This window comes from Sus scrofa, chromosome 2 (genome assembly GCF_054392235.1).
Source record: "Sus scrofa isolate SSC_HxYL_T2T_F1_AM1 chromosome 2, Sscrofa_HxYL_maternal_Yorkshire_Landrace_v2.0, whole genome shotgun sequence".
Taxonomy (NCBI): domain Eukaryota; kingdom Metazoa; phylum Chordata; class Mammalia; order Artiodactyla; family Suidae; genus Sus; species Sus scrofa.
Genome location: NC_139384.1, coordinates 5,669,449 through 5,687,401, shown reverse-complemented (window position 1 = coordinate 5,687,401; position 17,953 = coordinate 5,669,449). Strand labels below are relative to the sequence as shown.

General features: G+C 39.1%; 1 protein-coding gene across 27 annotated transcripts in view; it reads left to right on the top strand.

Annotated features, from left to right (window-relative positions):
- Window positions 1–17,953, top strand: part of TOP6BL (TOP6B like initiator of meiotic double strand breaks) — an 89,986-nt gene that overhangs the window by 3,315 nt on the left and 68,718 nt on the right. For 16 of the 27 annotated variants that reach the window (XM_085010721.1, XM_085010720.1, XM_085010718.1 and 13 more), the window contains one exon: window positions 4,653–4,750. Coding sequence is in view for 10 of the 27 variants with exons in the window: in XM_085010703.1 (XP_084866829.1) it covers window positions 4,653–4,706 (54 nt within the window). In the remaining 17 variants the exon portion in view is untranslated. Of the gene's footprint in view, window positions 1–4,652; window positions 4,751–17,953 lie in introns of those variants that run through there. The other 11 variants (XM_085010719.1, XM_085010703.1, XM_085010701.1 and 8 more) reach the window with 1 other exon arrangement.

Sequence of the window (17,953 nt, the reverse complement as noted above, 5' to 3'; positions counted from 1 at the left end):
TGGGAACTTCCATGTACTGCATGTGCTACCCTAAAAAAAAAAGAAAGAAAGAAAAGAAGTGCGTTCTTTGATAATTTAACTCGCAGTTAATTTGAAAATATATATCTCTTCTATTTGGCTCTTAATCTTTCATCATTTTTGCCGATACTCTTGGGAAGCTGATGCATTGAGTGGCCCTGACACAACCGATTTCCTTGAACTTGGGAAGTGATAAACTTTTTTGTCTGTTTGTGTGTGTGTTTGTGTATAGGTTTATTGAAGAATACTTTGGAATGAAATTGTTGCATCAGTCTTAGAGGAGTCACCCTGAGTCCCAGTTGAGACTGGACAGTACTTTAAGCTCTGCAAGACATTTTCTCGCTTGAACTGGAATGGCCCGTCTTCTCTTTGTGTACCTAGCAGTAAACATCCTCAAGAGAGTATTAGAGTTTGGACACCACTCTGATTGGTTAGAGTTCCCACCTTTCATGAGAGAGATGGTTAGCACGTGGCTAGGGTGATGTTGGTCTGCATGTGGTTGTATCAGCTCACGCATTGATTCTGGTCCAGTAACTGTGACCAAGGTGACAGGGTTGATTTCACTCAAAGCAAAGGATTTGAGCCGCAATAGCTTTTGGCCAGAAACCGAAATCCATTTTGAGCCTAATAGACATCTTCAGCCCACCTAGCATAAGGGGCATTTCTCTTCTGTTTATTGTCTCTGATTTTTTATGTAATTATTATTTTTTTAGTAGGAGGAAAGATGATATGTACTTGTCATGTAACATTCTAACATTACAGAAACATATGGAAAATGAGACTTTTCAGTAACCTCACTCTTTGAGATTATTATTATTAGCATTCAATATATGTTTTTCTAGACTTTTCTATGTGTATGTTCATAGTCTTTCACCAGGTAGATAGGAAGCCAGATTGCTAGCATTCTGGGATTGAGGTATAAGGAGGGGGTTGTGTATCTCAGCATTCAGTGTTTATGTTGAGTCAATCCATTTGTTTTTTTAGTACAACTTTGGTTCTAGCCTAGAGACCCATGCTTCCGTCTTTTCGAAGAATAACCTCTCTGCATCCCTCTCAAGGTTAGAGAGGGCTAGTCCCTAGAATGCTGAGTGGAGGAGGGAATCTGAAGATATGACTACTTAAATTCATTTTTTCAACTGACTCTTCTTATTTGGTTCCCACCTCTACTTCAAGAGGTTTCTGATATCACAGTCATCTTTGTCTCTTATTCTCTTTCTTTGTGGGTTTATTCTTTTAAAAGAATATCCCTTTTCTGTTGTTTTATTGAGATTCCAGGAGGGAGTAAAAATAGATGTGTACGTTAAGTTGGCTATTTTTACCTGAAAGAGTCGAGTGGTGTCATTGGTCTGAAATCTCTGATGATGGCTACAGCTGCCGTATCAAAGTATTATAAGCTGGGTAGCTTAAAGCAAAGTAAATTTATTCTGTCACAGTTATGAAGACCAGGATCCCAAAATCAAGGTCTCCATAGGGTTCCTTCTGGAGACTCTGAGGGAGAGATCTATTCTATGCATCTCTCCTAGCTTCTGGTAGTTGCCAGAAAGCCCTTGGTGTTTCTTGAGTTGAGGAGCTAAGTTAAAAAAAAAAAAAAGAAAAAAAAAAGATTTTTTTAATTTTAACTCCAATCCATCGCAGTCCATCCCACTCCTTCCCCACTCCCCCTTGGCAAACACAAGTCTGTTCTCTACATCTGTGAGTCTGTTTCTGTTTTGTAGAAAGGTTCCTTTGTACCGTATTTTTGTCTTTTTTTTCTTTTTATATTTTTTAGGCTGCACCTGGGGCATATGGAACTTTCTGGGCCAGGGCTTGAACCTACACTGCAGTTGCAGCCTGTGTTGCAGCTATGGCAATGCTGAATCTTTAACCCACTGCAACACAAGGGAACCTCTATATCTTCTTTTTTTTCTTTTCTTTTGTCTTTTTAGGACCATACCAGCTGCATATGGAAGTTCCCAGGCTAGGGGTCGAATGGAAGCCACAGTTATCAGCCACAGCCACAGCAAGCCAGATCTGAGCCACATCTGCAAACTACACCACAGCTCACAGTAACTCCGGATCCTTAACCCAAGGCCAGGGACCAAACCTGCAACCTCGTGGTTCCTAGTTGAGTTCGTTAACCACTGCACCATGACAGGAACTCCCCAGAGATGCAGATATATTTTTGAGTTATTGTGGGTTTTTTTTTTTTTTTTGTCTTTTTGTCTTTTCTAGGGCCGCTTCCATGGCATATGGAGATTCCCAGGCTAGGGGTCTAATTGGAGCCATAGCCACGGGCCTACGCCAGAGCCACAGCAACACCGGATCCTAGCCGCATCTGCAGTCTACACCACAGTGCACGGCAATGCCGGATCGTTAACCCACTGAGCAAGAGCAGGGATCGAACCCGCAACCTCATGTTTCCTAGTTGGATTTGTTAACCACTGGGCCACAACGGGAACTCCCTTGAGTTATTGTTTAATCTGGATAAATGCCCAGGAGTGGGATTGCTGGATCATGTAGTTATTCTATATTTAGTTTTCTGAGGAACCTCCATACTGTTTTCCATAGTGGTTGTACCAGTTTACATTCCCATTCCCACCAGTTAAGCAGGAGGGTTCCCTTTTCTTCACATCCTCACCAGCGTTTTGTTATTTGTGGACTTATTAATGATGGCTATTCTGACCAGTGTGAGGTGGTACCTTATTGTAGTTTGATTTGCATTTCTATAATAGTTATGTTGATCATCTTTTCCTTATGCCTTCTCTGGAGAAATGTCTACTCAGGTCTTCTGCCCGGTTTTCATTTGGGTGGCTTGTTTTTGTTGTTGCTGCTGTTGAATTGTATGAGTTGTTTGTATGTTTTGGAGATTAAGCCCTTGTCAGTTGCACCATTTGCAAATATTTTCTCATTCTGTATGGCTTTTTGTTTTGTTCATGTTTTTTTTTTTTTGCTGTGCAAAACCTTGTAAGTTTGATTAGGTCCCACTTGTTTGTTTTAATTTTTATTGCCTTGGGAGGCAGACCTAGTAAAACATTTATATGCTTTATGTCAGAATGTTCTGCTTGTGTTCTCTTCTAGGAGTTTTATGGTATCATGTCTTATGTTTAACTCTTTAAGCCATTTTGAATATTTTTGTGTGTGGGGTGAGGGTGTGTTCTAATTTCATTGATTTACATGTGAAGAAAAGATTGTTTTTAATTAAATGTTCCATGCTACTGGGGCTTAAGTTTTTTGAAGTATGTGTCATTTTACCCATAATTATTCAAAATCTGGAGATCTAGAACATTGCTAACCACTAGAACTTTTGTGGTGATGGAAATATTCTTTATGCTATTCAGTACAGTAGCCATTAGCCACACTTGGGTATTGAGCACTTGAAATGTGGCTAGTGTGACTGAGGAACTGAATTTTTCCCTTAATTTAATGTAGCTACATTTAAATTTAAATAGTCTCATGTAGCTAGTAGCTATTGTATTGGACCACACACATTTAGAGAATGATATTGCTTCTCACTCTAGATCAGTGATTGTCAACCTTTTTTCCCTGCCTGAAAAATATGTATTTCTTGGGGGATAGACCCATTTTCATTGGTTCCTATGGCAGTGCTCCTTAGATTCTGAACTATGGTGTCACATCACTCTAGGGGAAGACATGTTCTCTTTGGGGAAAAAAGCCTTCAGATGGTTCTGATCTTTCCTTACTTGCCTGCTTCCTCTCTGCCCCTGAAGAATTATTGCTCCAAATGTTCTAGTGTTCATATTTAGAATTCCAGGTACAGAAAATTCTTCCCTGATAGTCTAGTAAAGCATTTTTTCCTCTTCCTTTTTTTTTTTTTTTTTTTTGCTTTTTAAGGCTGCACCCGTGGCATTTGGAAATTCCCAGGCCAGGGGTTGAGTTGGAGCTACAGCCGCCAGCCTATACCACAGCCGCAGCAACGAGGGATCCTTATCCCACTGAACAAGGTCAGGGATCGATCCTCATGGATCCTAGTTGGGTCAGGTTTGTTAACTGCTGAGCTACGAAGGAACTCCTCCTTCTTTTTCTTTGGCTGCACGTGCAGGAGGTTCCTAGGGCAGGGATCAAATCTGAACCGCAGCTGTGACCAATGCCACAGCTGCAACAGTGCCAGATTCTTAACCAATTGTACTGGGCCCAGGGATTGAACCCATGCCTCAGCAGCAACCTGAGCCATTGCAGAGACAATGCTGGGTCCTTAACCTGCTGTGCCACAACAGGAACTCCAAGTATTTTCTACTCAGGAGTAAAGAGGTTAAAAGAAAGGCCAAATTTCAAATTGAATCTTGTACTGGAATGTGAGTTATTGGTGTGGTGTGCTCTGGTTACCACCCACAGTTTGCAGTCTTTCTATGATCCTTTTCTATCAGGAACAGTAATACCCAAAGAAGCATCCCTAGTGAAAAGGTAAAAAGACTTGCTGTTAGATTCTCGTTTCCAAGAAGCTATTCTATCCCAAACAGTTGTTGTAGGCTTATGGTACTTTTTTGGCATTTCAATTTTTATTGAATTCGTTGGTAGTGGCCATCATTTTAATGTTCTGTATCTATCACAGTGATTTCAGGCTCCCATGTGATTCCTAGGTAATATCCATTTAATTGCTCTCTTTGTGATATTTCTTTCTATTTTATTTCTTACAGTTGTTTCAGCAGGAAGTGTTTATGGTGGTTTGGTCCTCAAGAAGTTCCTAAAAGGTAAAGAATTATCAACTTCCACAAGACTGAATCTCTTCCTGACAGTAAGTTTGGTATTTTCTAAAACAGACTCATCGTATATTGAAAGGGTTGCCAGATTTAGCAAATAAAAATATAAGATGCCCACTTAAATTTGAATTTCAGATAAACTGAATACTTTTTTAGTGTGTGTATATATATTTTAGTGTGTGTGTGTATATATATATATGTTCCATGCAATATTTTATCTGGAAATCCTACTGAAAGATGATCTGTAAAATTGTATAGATACGGAAAAGTTGTATAGACCTAAGACAAGATACCTAGGTCACTGTAGCTTTTCTGAATTCTCTCGATACAACCTTGGGCAAAACTTTCCCAGATGTAAAATAAAATTTTTAGTAAAGTATTTGTTCTCATCTACCTCAAAGAAATAATGTACGGGGAATGTTTTTATTGTAAATGATTTAGACTAGTATTAATAGTGTTTTCCACATGTCAAAGTTGGTATGCTTTAGGAGTTTTCAGTGACTGGTTTTAGAAGTTCTTCTTTCCTTTGACTTGAGAATAATCTAAAACTGAAGGACATACATTAAGGAGACCAAAAGGATCTGAGAACCATTGTGCTTTCATTTTAATCTTTCATGGTTTTTTATTATCCAGAGGACTTGTCTTTTCCTAATGAGTGGTTAATTTTACAAAATAACTTCAATACCACATTGTTAATCCACTGTGCCAGGCTGGGGATTGAACCCCCATCTTCTTGGATACTAGTTGGGTTCATTTCCTTTGAGCCAAGGGAAACTCCCCAAAATTACTTTTTTGTTATTACTCAATGAATTTTATTACATTTATAATTGTACAATGATCATCACAACTAAATTTTATAGCATTTCCATCCCAAACCCTCAGTGCATCTCCCCACCCCCAAAAATAACCTTTTAAAAGAAACTTTCCCCAACTAAATCTGGGATGTAAGTAGATTTTGGTGGGTTTTTAAAAAAACATTTGTCATTGCTTTAAGAAAATATGCTACATATTAAATATAGAGGTAATAAAAAAGCTACATTAGAATAGTATAATGTTATATATAAATGTTGGTGAGATATACCGCCATTGGACTTTTTTTTTTTTTTTTTTTTTTTTTTTCCTGTCTTTTCTAGGGCCGCTCCTGTGGCATATGGAGGTTCCCAGGCTAGGGGTCTAATCAGAGCTGTAGCTGCCGGCCTACACCAGAGCCACAGCAACTCAGGATCCGAGTCGCGTCTGCAACCTACACCACAGCTCACGGCAATGCCAGATCCTTAACCCACAAGCAAGGCCAGGGATCGAACCCGCAACCTCGTGGTTTCTAGTCGGATTTGTTAACCACTGGGCCATGACGGGAACTCCCGGACTTTTTGATTTTTAAAATTTTTTTATTTTGGGGGGTGAAGGAGAAAGCGATATCTTTATTGCTTTGCCAGGCAAATGGGGCCATAGCAGGATACTGCCTTAAAGACTGTGCCCCCCTTGGGAGAGATTAGAAGGTGGTTATAGTTTGGGGAGTGGAAAAAATAAATCAGGCTGAAGATAAGTATCAGGGTAGAGGCAAGCTTGCAAGGTTACACTGTCTTTCAAAGCTGATGTTAGTGGCCCCAGGCCTGGTTCTCGTGGTCCTTCTTCCCAGAATGAAGAATAAATGCTTCATCAAATAGTTCTTTGGTTTGTTGCGGGTTTTAGTTTGAGGTTCAGGTTCTTCTTGCCTCCACATAGAAGGAATTCAGCAAGAGACAAAGTGATAGGCAAGAAATAGATTTATTAAGATAGGACGCTTGTGAGAGATGCAAGCAGGCAGGCAAGGAGGCTCTGCCGCCATTGGACTTTTTCAAATGGCACGTTTTCTTTTCTTTTTTTCCTTGGCTACACCTGTGGCATAATCAAGTTCCTAGGCCAGGGATCTAACCTGTACCACAGCAGCGACCCAAGCTGCTGCAGTGACACTGCCAGATCCTTAACCCATGGCACCATAAGAGAACTCTGATATGGCCAGGTTTCTTAATGCTTTTTAAAATATAATCAATTTAGGAGTTCCTGTTGTGGCTCAGTGGTTAACAAATCTGACTAGGAACCGTGAGGTTGCGTGTTCGATCCCTGGCCTTGCTCAGTGGGTTGAGGATCCAGCATTGCTGTGAGCTGTGGTGTAGGTCGCAGACTTGACTGGGATCCTGCGTTGCTGTGGCTCTGGTATAGGCCAATGGCTACAGCTCTGATTAGACCCTTAGCCTGGGAACCTCCACAAGCCACATGAGTGGCCCTAGAAAAGGCAAAAAGACAAAAATAAATAAATAAATAAAAATAAAATAAAATATAATCAATTTAAAATTTCATTTCAACTTAATTACTGCATAGGCCAAAGTATCTTCCTTTGTCTTAGCTATATCAAAGCAAAAGAGGAAACTATTTTTTTGGAACTCACTAGATGAAAGACTCTAAAGATGTAAACATGTAGGAAATAATTCTACCTTTGAAACTTCTTTTTTATTTTATTTTATTTTACTTTTTGCTTGTTAGGGCTACATGGACAGCATATGGAGGTTCCCAGGCTAAGGGTTAAATCAGAGCTATAGCTGCTGGCCTATACCGCAGCCACAGCAATGCAGGATCTGGGTCACGTGTATGACCTACACCACAGCTCACGGCAACTCCAGATCCTTAATCCACTGAGCTAGGCCAGGGATGGAACCTGCAACCTCATGGTTCCTAAGAGAATTTGTTTTTGCTGCGCCACAATGGGAACTCCCCTGAAACTTCTTTTTTGAAGTGATGTTTAGTTTAAGCATGGGGACTTAAAAGTTTGCTTGTTAACAGTTGTGAGGTGTGAAATTGTCTTGGCCCTCTGAATCTACCTTCAGGTTGTCTGTATCCTGGATTCTTAACAGATCTCAGCTTTTTGCTCTATGGTCCTAATTTGTTTACATGTTGCTTGGTGTGCACACATTTGAAAGCAATAATTGTGGAGGAAAAGTAATAAAACAAAAAATAAATTGAGATTTTTGTTCTTAGCTCTGTAACAGATATTCCGTGGAAGCTTGAATAGAATGTTCTCCCTGTAGCAATAATCAAAATGACGATTTGTTGAGCATTTACTATGCACTGAGCTTTGTGCTTGACACAGAGGGCTTCAGTGGTGAACATGATTCTTCCCTTAGTCTCATATTGAAAATATCTTAATCATTTAATTCTACTTTTTCTCAAAGCCTGTGTTTAAAAGAAAGGGAGAACCAGCTTACTGACCTGGAGAGTTTGCTCCAGTTCTAAGATTTTCAGGAAATCTGAATTCAACTTTAAGAATCATGAGTTGACTCCCTCAAATTCATCTAGTGTATTTATCAATCTTTAGTTCTCTTCCTTTTTGGAATTATGCTGTTGAGATTATGCAAAGAATGGAAATATAATTCTTCTAAAAAAATTTTTATTGAGGAGTTCTTGTTGTGGCTCACCAGGTTAAGAACCCAACTAGTAACCATGAGGAGCAGGTTTGATCCTTGGCCTCGCTCAGTGGGTTAAGGATCCAGCATTACTGTGAGCTGTGATGTAGGTTGCAGATGCTGCTCAGATTCCATGTTGCTGTGGCTGTGGTGTAGGCCAGCAGCTGCAGCTCCGATTTGACCCCTAGCCCAGGAATATGCCTCAGGTGCAGCTCTAAAAAGAAAAAAAAATTTATTGAAGTATATTTTATTAACAATCTTGTGTTAATTTCTCTTGTACAGCAAAATGACTCAGTTATACATACATATATACATTATATATGTATTCTTTTCCATTTTGGTTTATCCTAGGATGTTAAATATAGTTCCCTGTGCTATACAGTAGGACCTTGTTTATCTATCCTATTATGATAGTTTGCCTCTGTTAATGCCAAATTCCCAATCCTTCCCTCCCCTGCCCCTCCCCTTGGCAACCACAAGTTTGTTCTCTATGTCTGTGAGTCTGTTTCTGGTTTGTTTGTTTTTTTTTTTGATAGGCAAAAAATAGATTTATTAGGGTAGGATACTTGTGAGAGATGCAAGTGGACAGGCAAGGAAGCTCTGCCTGTTTCTGTTTTGTAGATATATCAATTTATGTTGTATTTTAGATTCCACATATAAGTAATATCATAATATTTTGTCTTTTTCTTTCTTCATTTATTATGATAATCTCTAGGTCCATTCACGTTGCTGCAAGTGGCATTATTTTATTCTTTTTAATGGCTGAGTAATATTCCGCTGAACACACACACACACACACACACACACACACACACACACACACACCCCATGTCTTTTTTAATCCTTCCCTCTGTTGGACATTTAGGTTGTTTCCATGTCTTGGCTGTTGTAAATAGTGCTTACAGTATTGCATAGAATTGCATGTATGGAAAGATCACTTTTAATGCCACTGCTCCAGTTAAATGTGTGAAAATGCTTTGAAAGAAATGGAAATTCATAAAAATAAAAGGGAGTATGTTATTAACACTAGGGAGGGGATAGGAGTATTTCCTGCAACATAAACCTATACTTAACATGCCTGTACAATTAGTGGTTAAATCTTGCATAATGCCATGACTGATAATTCTAGAAGTGCTTTGAAAAAAGTAAAAAGCCATGTACGTACAAGGAAATGGTTTTATTATCATTATTAATACTAGGGAGAAGGTATCATATTGAGTATAGTTTGTGGAATAACCACCTATTTGTTATGCTAATACAAACTTTAGACAGTTTGTGTCATGGTGACTCAGTTTTAATTTGTTATTTTAAAGGCTTAAAGCAATTTTGTGCATATTTATTTAATCTGTTTTCATATCCTTGTGATAAAGTGGAGGTGGCCAACTTTTTGTACAAAGAGGAAGTGCTTCAGATCAAGTCCTCAACTGAGTCATTTTCTCGTAGAAACATTTAGTAGCCAACTTTAGCTTGTCTTCTCTCCAGCTGTTAGGGCTTACAATGTTAACTTCCACTCAATACTGCTATTTATTCTTACTAATTAGTGACAAAAGTGACTCACTGAAGCTCACAAAAGAAATTGTCCAATACTGAGATTTGAATCCCTTAGCTCCCTAGCTTATATACCATTAATTATGCCTTTATTACTATTGTTATTTGTTTAGCATTCAGCAAACTGCTTTAAATTGGTCTGTTCACAAGTCTTTAGACTATTTAATTAGCTTCATCAGAAAGTCTCTGGTGGCTGATTCATTAGCCATCAGGTACTAAAGAATTACATACCTGTGTAAAATGAATAATATGCTTCTGAATTCAATTTGTTAGCTGTGTCATCTCTTCATTGCTCAGCTGATTTCTCTCAGTGCCTAAAGTAAGATCTGTCTTTTCTTTAGGGGAATTGTACTGTTGTAGAACCATCCAGCTTCAGTTTTCTTTACTCTTCAATTTGTTCTGTCAGAGTTGTACCAAGGTACTTTTTCTCTGGATCCGAATAATTCAGAACAAACAAACAGGCTCATATTTCTGGGTGTTTTATTTATGCTAGCCTAATAAACAGTGATCAAGATTGGGAGTTCCCGTCGTGGCGCAGTGGTTAACGAATCCGACTAGGAACCACGAGGTTGCCGGTTCGGTCCCTGCCGTTGCTCAGTGGGTTAACGATCCGGCGTTGCCGTGAGCTGTGGTGTAGGTTGCAGACGCAGCTCGGATCCCGCGTTGCTGTGGCTCTGGCGTAGGCCGGTGGCTACAGCTCTGATTCGACCCCTAGCCTGGGAACCTCCATATGCTGCAGGAGTGGCCCAAGAAATAGCAACAACAACAAAAGACAAAAAAAAAAAAAAAAAGATAATCTCCTTGTTTTCCTACCTAACAGTTTATATTCTCTTTTTAAATTTTCTTTCTTCTCTGAACATTATTTGTACTTTTGTCCAGTAAACTTTTTTTTTTTTGGCTGCACGCATGGCATGTGGAAGTTCCCGGGCCAGGAATTGGAACCCATGACACAGCAGCAATCCGAGTTGCTGCAGTGACAATTCTGGATCCTTAACCCGCTGAGCCACCAGGGTATTCCTTTTTAAATCTTCTTTTAAATATCTTCGCATTTCGGGTTCAATTCCTGGTCTCACTCAGTGAGTTGAGGATCCGGTGTTGCCATGAGCTGTGGTGTTGGTTGCAGATGTAGCTCGGATCTGGCATTGCTATGGCTGTGGTGTAGGCTGGCAGCTGTAGTTCTAATTGGATCCCTAGCCTGAGAACCTCCATATGCCATGGGTGCGGCCCTTAAAAATCAATAAATAAATAAATATCTCCACATTGTCATGTTTATTGACATAATTTAACTCTTTGGTAAAATAAATTTTGGATAGTCATTTTTTAAAAATGTTCATGTGTTTTTCCCAAGTAAGAAAATTTATAGCCTTTTTTTTTTTTTTTTTTTCTTCAAAAGACTAGGTAGGAATACCAGCCCTTGAAAGTAGGGAAGAAAGCTTAGCTGTTGATGTTTGGTTATATTGTTATGATAGTTAAGTTTTTGCCACTTCCCTGTGTTCTGCTGTTTTGGCATCAGGGAGACTTAAAAAAGAAAAAAGTTTAGTTTTGTCCCTTTTGTGAATTTGTTGGGAATGGAAGTGAGGAGTGGTGCTTTTCATACATGAGAGAGATTGTGTGATGTGTCCAGACTTGCTCATCATTGAGCGAGAAACTCACAATGATGAACTCTTGGATGTCTGACTTAATATATCTTTTTAAAATCTGAGATTTTCATATTCACAAATTTAAATCTGTTACAATATCTTGCAAGATCAACAGAGCTAAGGCTCACTACTTATCTAACACTTTTTCTCCCAGGAGCTCATTTTGTTGACATGACCTCATTCATTCTCAAGAGGTAGGTCAGACATAAGTTATCACCATTTCGGTTTCACAGATGAGGAAACTGAGACTTACCTCAGCTTCTGATGTTAAGTTTAGAAGTAAGGGAAGAGTTTGTGCACTTAGGTCATTGGTTATCCTGTGAGTTCACACTTAGTCCTCAAGCTCTTGATACATTCTGATAGTGTCTTACTGCAAAGTTTGCATAACACTTGGCAAGATTTTATGAAGAGGAGTTCCCTTGTGGTACAGAGGGTTAAGGATCCAGCATTGTCACTGCAGCAGTTTGGGTCGCTTCTGTGGCACAATTTGATCCCTGGCCCAGGAACTTCCACATGCTTTGGGTGTGGCCAAAAATTTTTTTTATGAAGAGAAGATTGAAGATCAAAAGATAAAATCAGACTTCTCTGGCGGCTCAACAGGTTAAGGATCTGGTGTTGTCACTGCTGTGGCTCAGGTTTGATCCCTGGCCCAGGAACCTCCACATGCCACTTGTGTGGCCAAAAAAAAGAGAAAAGAATAAATGAATTTGTATGCTTTTATTTCCTTGATATTTATTTACTCTTTTCCCCATTAAATTTATCTAATCATACTTCACTATTGAGAATATGTTCAAGATTTAATACGAAAGAGAAGAGGATGGAGAGGACATGAACCTTGATATATTTTTCTTCCTCTTGAACTTGGGTAGGTAAAAGAGGGAGAAATGGGAGTTCTCGTTGTTGCTCAGCAGGTTAAGAACCCAACTAGTGATCATGAGGATGAGGGTTCGATCCCTGGCCTCGCTCAGTGGGTTGAGGATCCTGTGTGCTGTGAGGTGTGGTGTAGGTCACAGATACAGCTTGGATCCCATGTTGCTGCGGCTGTGGTGTAGGCTGGCAGCTGTAGCTCAGATTTGACTCCTAGCCCTGGAATATGCTGAAGGTTGGGTCCTAAAAAGCAAAAAAAGGGGGGGGGGGATGGACAACTCTTCTTATTAGTGATCCTGAGAAATGGCTCATAACCCTGTTTGAGGGGCTTTTATTCAGTAATCATTGGGAGCTGGCCCACCTTGTACCTGCTCTGGCTTAAAATGCTTGAATTGTCGTTTCCCTTCAGTGAGTATCAGCCAGGCGCCTGTTGCTCCATCTCTGACCTCTTGGTTTACCATATCCCTTTCATCTCTGTAGTAGAAAATGTTAGTTGTCTATGGTAACGAATCTGGCAGATATGAGAAGAAAGGGCATTTTGAGTATCATTTTCCTGAGTAGACCTTATGGTTAGCCATTGAGCACATTTTTGGGGGCCGGGGGGCCCGCACCTGCGCCATATGGAGGTTCCCAGGCTAGAGGCTGAATCAGAACTATAGCTGCCGGCCTACACCACAGCCACAGCAACACCAGATCCGAGCTGTGTCTGTGACCTGCACCACAGCTCAAGGCAGCACTGGATCCTTAACCCACTGAACGAGGGCAGGGATTGAACCCGCAACCTCATGGTTCCTAGTCAGATTCATTTCCACTGTGCCATGACGGGAACTCCCATTTAGCACATTTTAAGAGGTGGTCTTATGACAGTATATACAAAAGTTAACTCAAAATAGATCAAAGACCTAAATCTAAGACCTAAAACTGAAACTCTTAGAAGAAAACATAGATGTAAATCTTCAAGACCTTGGATTAGGCAATATTTTCTTAGATATGTCATTTAAAGTAAAAAAAAAAAAGGAAAATAGATAATTTGGACTTGATATTAAAAACTTTTATGCTTCAAAGAATACTGCCAAGAAAGTAAAAAGACACCTACAGTTGACTAATCTATGATTGAGGAGGCCAGAATATGCAATGGAGAAAAGATAGTCTCTTCAATAAGTGGTGCTGGGAAAACTGGACAGCTACATGTAAAAGAATGAAATTAGAACATTTCCTAGCACCATACACAAAAATAAACTCAAAATGGATTAAAGACATAAATATAAGACCGGATACTGTAAAACTCTTAGAGGAAAACAGGCGGAACACTCTCTGACATAAACTACAGCAACTTCTTCTCAGATCCACCTCCTAGAGTAATGACAGTAAAAACAAAAATAAACAAATGAGACCTAAGTAAACTTCAAAGTTTCTGCACAGCAAAGGAAACCCTAAACAAAAAGACAGCCCACAGAATGTGAGAAAATACTTGCAAATGAAGTGACTGACAAGGGATTAAGCTCCAAAATTTATAAACGCCTCCTGTAACTCAATACCAAAAAACAACCCCAACAAAAAAATGGGCAGAAGATCTAAACAGACATTTCTCCAAAGAAGACATACAGATGGCCAAAAAACACATGAAAATCACTAAATTATGAAAATCACTAATTATTAGAGAAATGTAAATCAAAACTACTATGAGCTACCTACCACCTTACACTGGCCAAACAATGAATGCTTGGGAGTGTAAATTGATGCAACCACTGTGGAAAACAGTATGGAGATTCCTCAGAAAACTAAAAATAAAATTACCATATGATCCAGCAATCCCACTCCTGGGCATCTATCCAGAGAAAACCATGACTTGAAAAGATACATGTACCCTGGTGTTCATTGCAGCACTATATACAATAGCCAAGACATGGAAACAACCTGACTGTCCATTAACAGAGAAGTGGTTAAAGACGTGGTACATATACACAATGGACTATTATTCGGCCCTAAAAAAGGAAAGAAATAATGGCCTTTGCAGCAACATGGATGGACCTAGAAATTATCATGCAAAGTGAAGTTAGACAGACACCAGTGTCATATGCTATCACTTACATGTGTGATCTAAAAAAAGGACACAATGAACTTTGCAGAACCAAAATTGACTCACAGACTTTGACAAACTTATGGTTTCCGAAGGAGACGGGTTGGGAGATGGGCTGGGGGTTTGGGATGGAAATGTTACAGAATTTGGTTGTGATGATTGTTGTACAACTATAAATGTAATAAAATTCATTGAGTTAAAAATATAATTATGTGCAGTTCCTGTCGTGGCACAGTGGTTAATGAATCCTACTAGGAACCATGAGGTTGCGGGTTCAATCCCTGCCCTTGCTCAGTGGGTTAACGATCCAGCGTTGCCGTGAGCTGTGGTGTAGGTTGCAGACGCTGCATGGATCCCGCGTTGCTGTGGCTCTGGCGTAGACCAGCGGCTACAGCTCCAATTCGACCCCTAGCCTGGGAACCTCCATATGCCCCGGAAGCGGCCCAAAGAAATAGCAAAAAAAAAAAAATATATATATATATATATAATTATGTGATATGATGGAGGTGTTATCTAACCCCTGATTTGTGCAGTGACTGCACAATTTTAAAATTTTTAAAAAGTTTGTAATTTCCTAAAAAATCTAAACATAGAGTTATAACATATCACCCAGCAATGTCCATACAAAAACTTACACATGAATATTTAAAGAAGCATTATTTACAATAGCCAAAAGGTGGAAACAGCACAAACGTCCATCAAGATGGACAAGATGTGGTCTATCCATACAATGGAATCTTAATCCAGCTATAAAAAGGAAAGAAGTCCTGATACATGTTACAACATGAACGAACCTTGAAGACATTATGCCGAGAGAAAGGAACCAGACACAGAAGGTCACAACATATTGTATGATTTCATTTATATGAAGTGTCTAAAAATAGACAAGTCTATAGAGGCACATCTGAAGTAGATTAGTGGGAGGAGGAAGAACGGAGAGTTACTATTAATGGGTATGGAATTTTCTTTTTGGTGTGATAAAAATGTGCTAGAATTAGAGTCGTGATGGTTGCATAACCTTGTGAACATACTAAAAACTACTGAAATGTGCACTTAAAATGGTGAATTTTATGGTATTTGAATTATATCTGAGTTTTAAGCAGTAGTTATGTGATATTAAATTTTCTTGAACTCCCATTCTCTTTTCCTTCCCAATTCTCTAGACTGACACCTTTTTGGCTACCCTACCCATAGTTAACCACTTATCGCAGTATAATCCCCACACTACCATGGCTTTATACCTTTTCTTCCTTATAGTCTCTAAGCATGGGTGATCCCCATTGTTTGCTTTTTCACTTTTTAAAAATAATTTAAATGATTTTCATTTTTTCTGTTATCAATTTTCTACTGTACAGCAAAGTGACCCAGTCATGCATACATATATACATTATTTTTCTCACGTTATCATTCTCCATCATAAGTGACTACATATAGTTTCCAGGGCTGTACAGCAGGATTTCATTGTTTACCCATTCCAAAGGCAATAGTTTGCATCTATTAACTCCAGACTCCCAGTCCATCCCACTCCCTTCCCCTCCACTCTTTTTTTTTTTTTTTTTTTCTTTTTAGGACTACACCTGTAGCATATGGAGGTTCCCAGGCTAGGGGTCCAGTAGGAGCTACAGCTGCCAGCTTATACCACAGCCACAGCAACAGCAACATGAGATCCAAGTCGCATCTGTGACCTACACCACGGCTCATGGCAACGCCAGGTCCTTAACCTACTGAGCAAGGCCAGGGATCGAATCCACAACCTCATGGTTCCTAGTCAGATTCGTTTCCCCTGTGCCACGCCGGTAACTCCTATTTTTAAGCTGCCAAATGTTACTAGTGCAAATCATAAAAGTAGACATTGAGTATACTACAAATTTAAGTAGAATTTCTAATTAGGGTCATTTAGTATTAATTTTTAAATCTTTTTTATACTTTTTTATAATTCCCATAATGTATGTTACAGACTGCCTGAACTCATCTAAACAAAGGCCATCTATTTTACGGAGAAGTGTGAGGTTGTCTAAGTGGTATTTCTTCAAATTCTCTTTGTAACTTAAGTTTGAAATATTGAATTTCAGTGAAGAGATCTTTCATTAGGTCTATGGCCTTAGATACTTGAGTCTCATAACTATGTCATTATCTGAAATATCTTTTAAGAAGTTTGACTCTCTGGAACTTAATTTGTAATAGCTTTATTATAAAATTATAATGAAGTGCTTTTGATTATGTAGGTACAAGGTGTTTATAAAAGAAAAACTTTCTTGCAAAAGATAACAAACTTACCTAAATATCTGTGTTAAATGTCTATGGTCTCATTAAGATGTGCAGTGACTATTGAGGAATCTGGGTTGTAGTCCTGACTCTGACATTAAATAGTTTTGGTGTGATTTTGGTTATCTTGATTTTTTTTTTGGTACTTTATTTTCCTAGAATATAAAATATAGAAAGTCATTGTGTAAAAATCTTTCAAAATCTAATTTTAAACTTCTGCTTTACATCTCTGAACTCCTTTTCTGATATACGTAAAATGAAAAACATTGGTCTCTTTAATAGGTAGCTTTAATTTTATAATGTGAAAGCAGTTTGAAAAAGTATAAGACACCATGTAAATGAACATAAGTGATATAATGTATTTCCAGAAGTTTTTCTCATCCTTTAAGAAAGATAAATATTTCTTTGGGCTCTAGTCTCTTCCTGCTTAGCTATATTGCCTCATTTTTTGCTGTTTAAATCTTTGCCTCTCTTGTACTAGCTTTTTTGCCCTATGTGCAGATATTATCAAGTCTTCCCCAGTCTTTCAAAGAATAGAAATAATCAACCCTCAATCCTGCTGTATAGTTTTTTTCCTTTCCTACATAAATTTCTTAAGGGAAGAATCTCTACTCACTGGACTTTTTTTTTTTTTGTCTTTTCCTAGGGCCGCACCTAGGGCATAAGGAGGTTCCCAGGCTAGGAGTCTAATTGGAGCTGTAGTCACCAGCCTATGCCAGGGCCACAGCAATGCGGGATCCGAGCCGCGTCTGCAACCTACACCGCAGCTCACGGCAACGCCGGATCCTTAACCCACTGAGCAAGGCCAGGGATCGAACCTGCAACCTCATGGTTCCTAGTCGGGTTCATTAACGACTGAGCCACAACGGGAACTCCTCTACTTACTGGTCTTATTAACTCTTCTCATTCACTCAATTCCTTAGTGTCTTATAAATTGATTCTTGTTTTTTTTTGTTTTTGTTTTTGTCTTTTATCTTTTTAGGGCTGCACCTGTGGCATATGGGTGTTCCCAGGCTAGGGGGTCGAATTGGAGCTACAGCTGCCGGCCTACACCACAGCCACAGCAACACCAGATCCAAGCCGCATCTGCGACCTACACCACAGCTCATGGCAAAGCCCAATCCTTAACCCATGAGTGAGGCCAGGGATTGAACCCGCAACCTCATGGTTCTAGTTGGATTCATTTCCACTGTGCCATGATGGGAGCTCCTGACTCTTCATTTTAATCATTCTTTTGAAACCACCCTTAAAAGGTCAACATTATTCTATTATATTTTTATATTTTAATAATTGCTTTCTAATTATAAGATGAGTACTGGTGGTAGAACATTTGGAATATGCAATAAAACATGAACAAAAAATCACTCATCAGTCCACTGAATAGAGATAATATTTTTT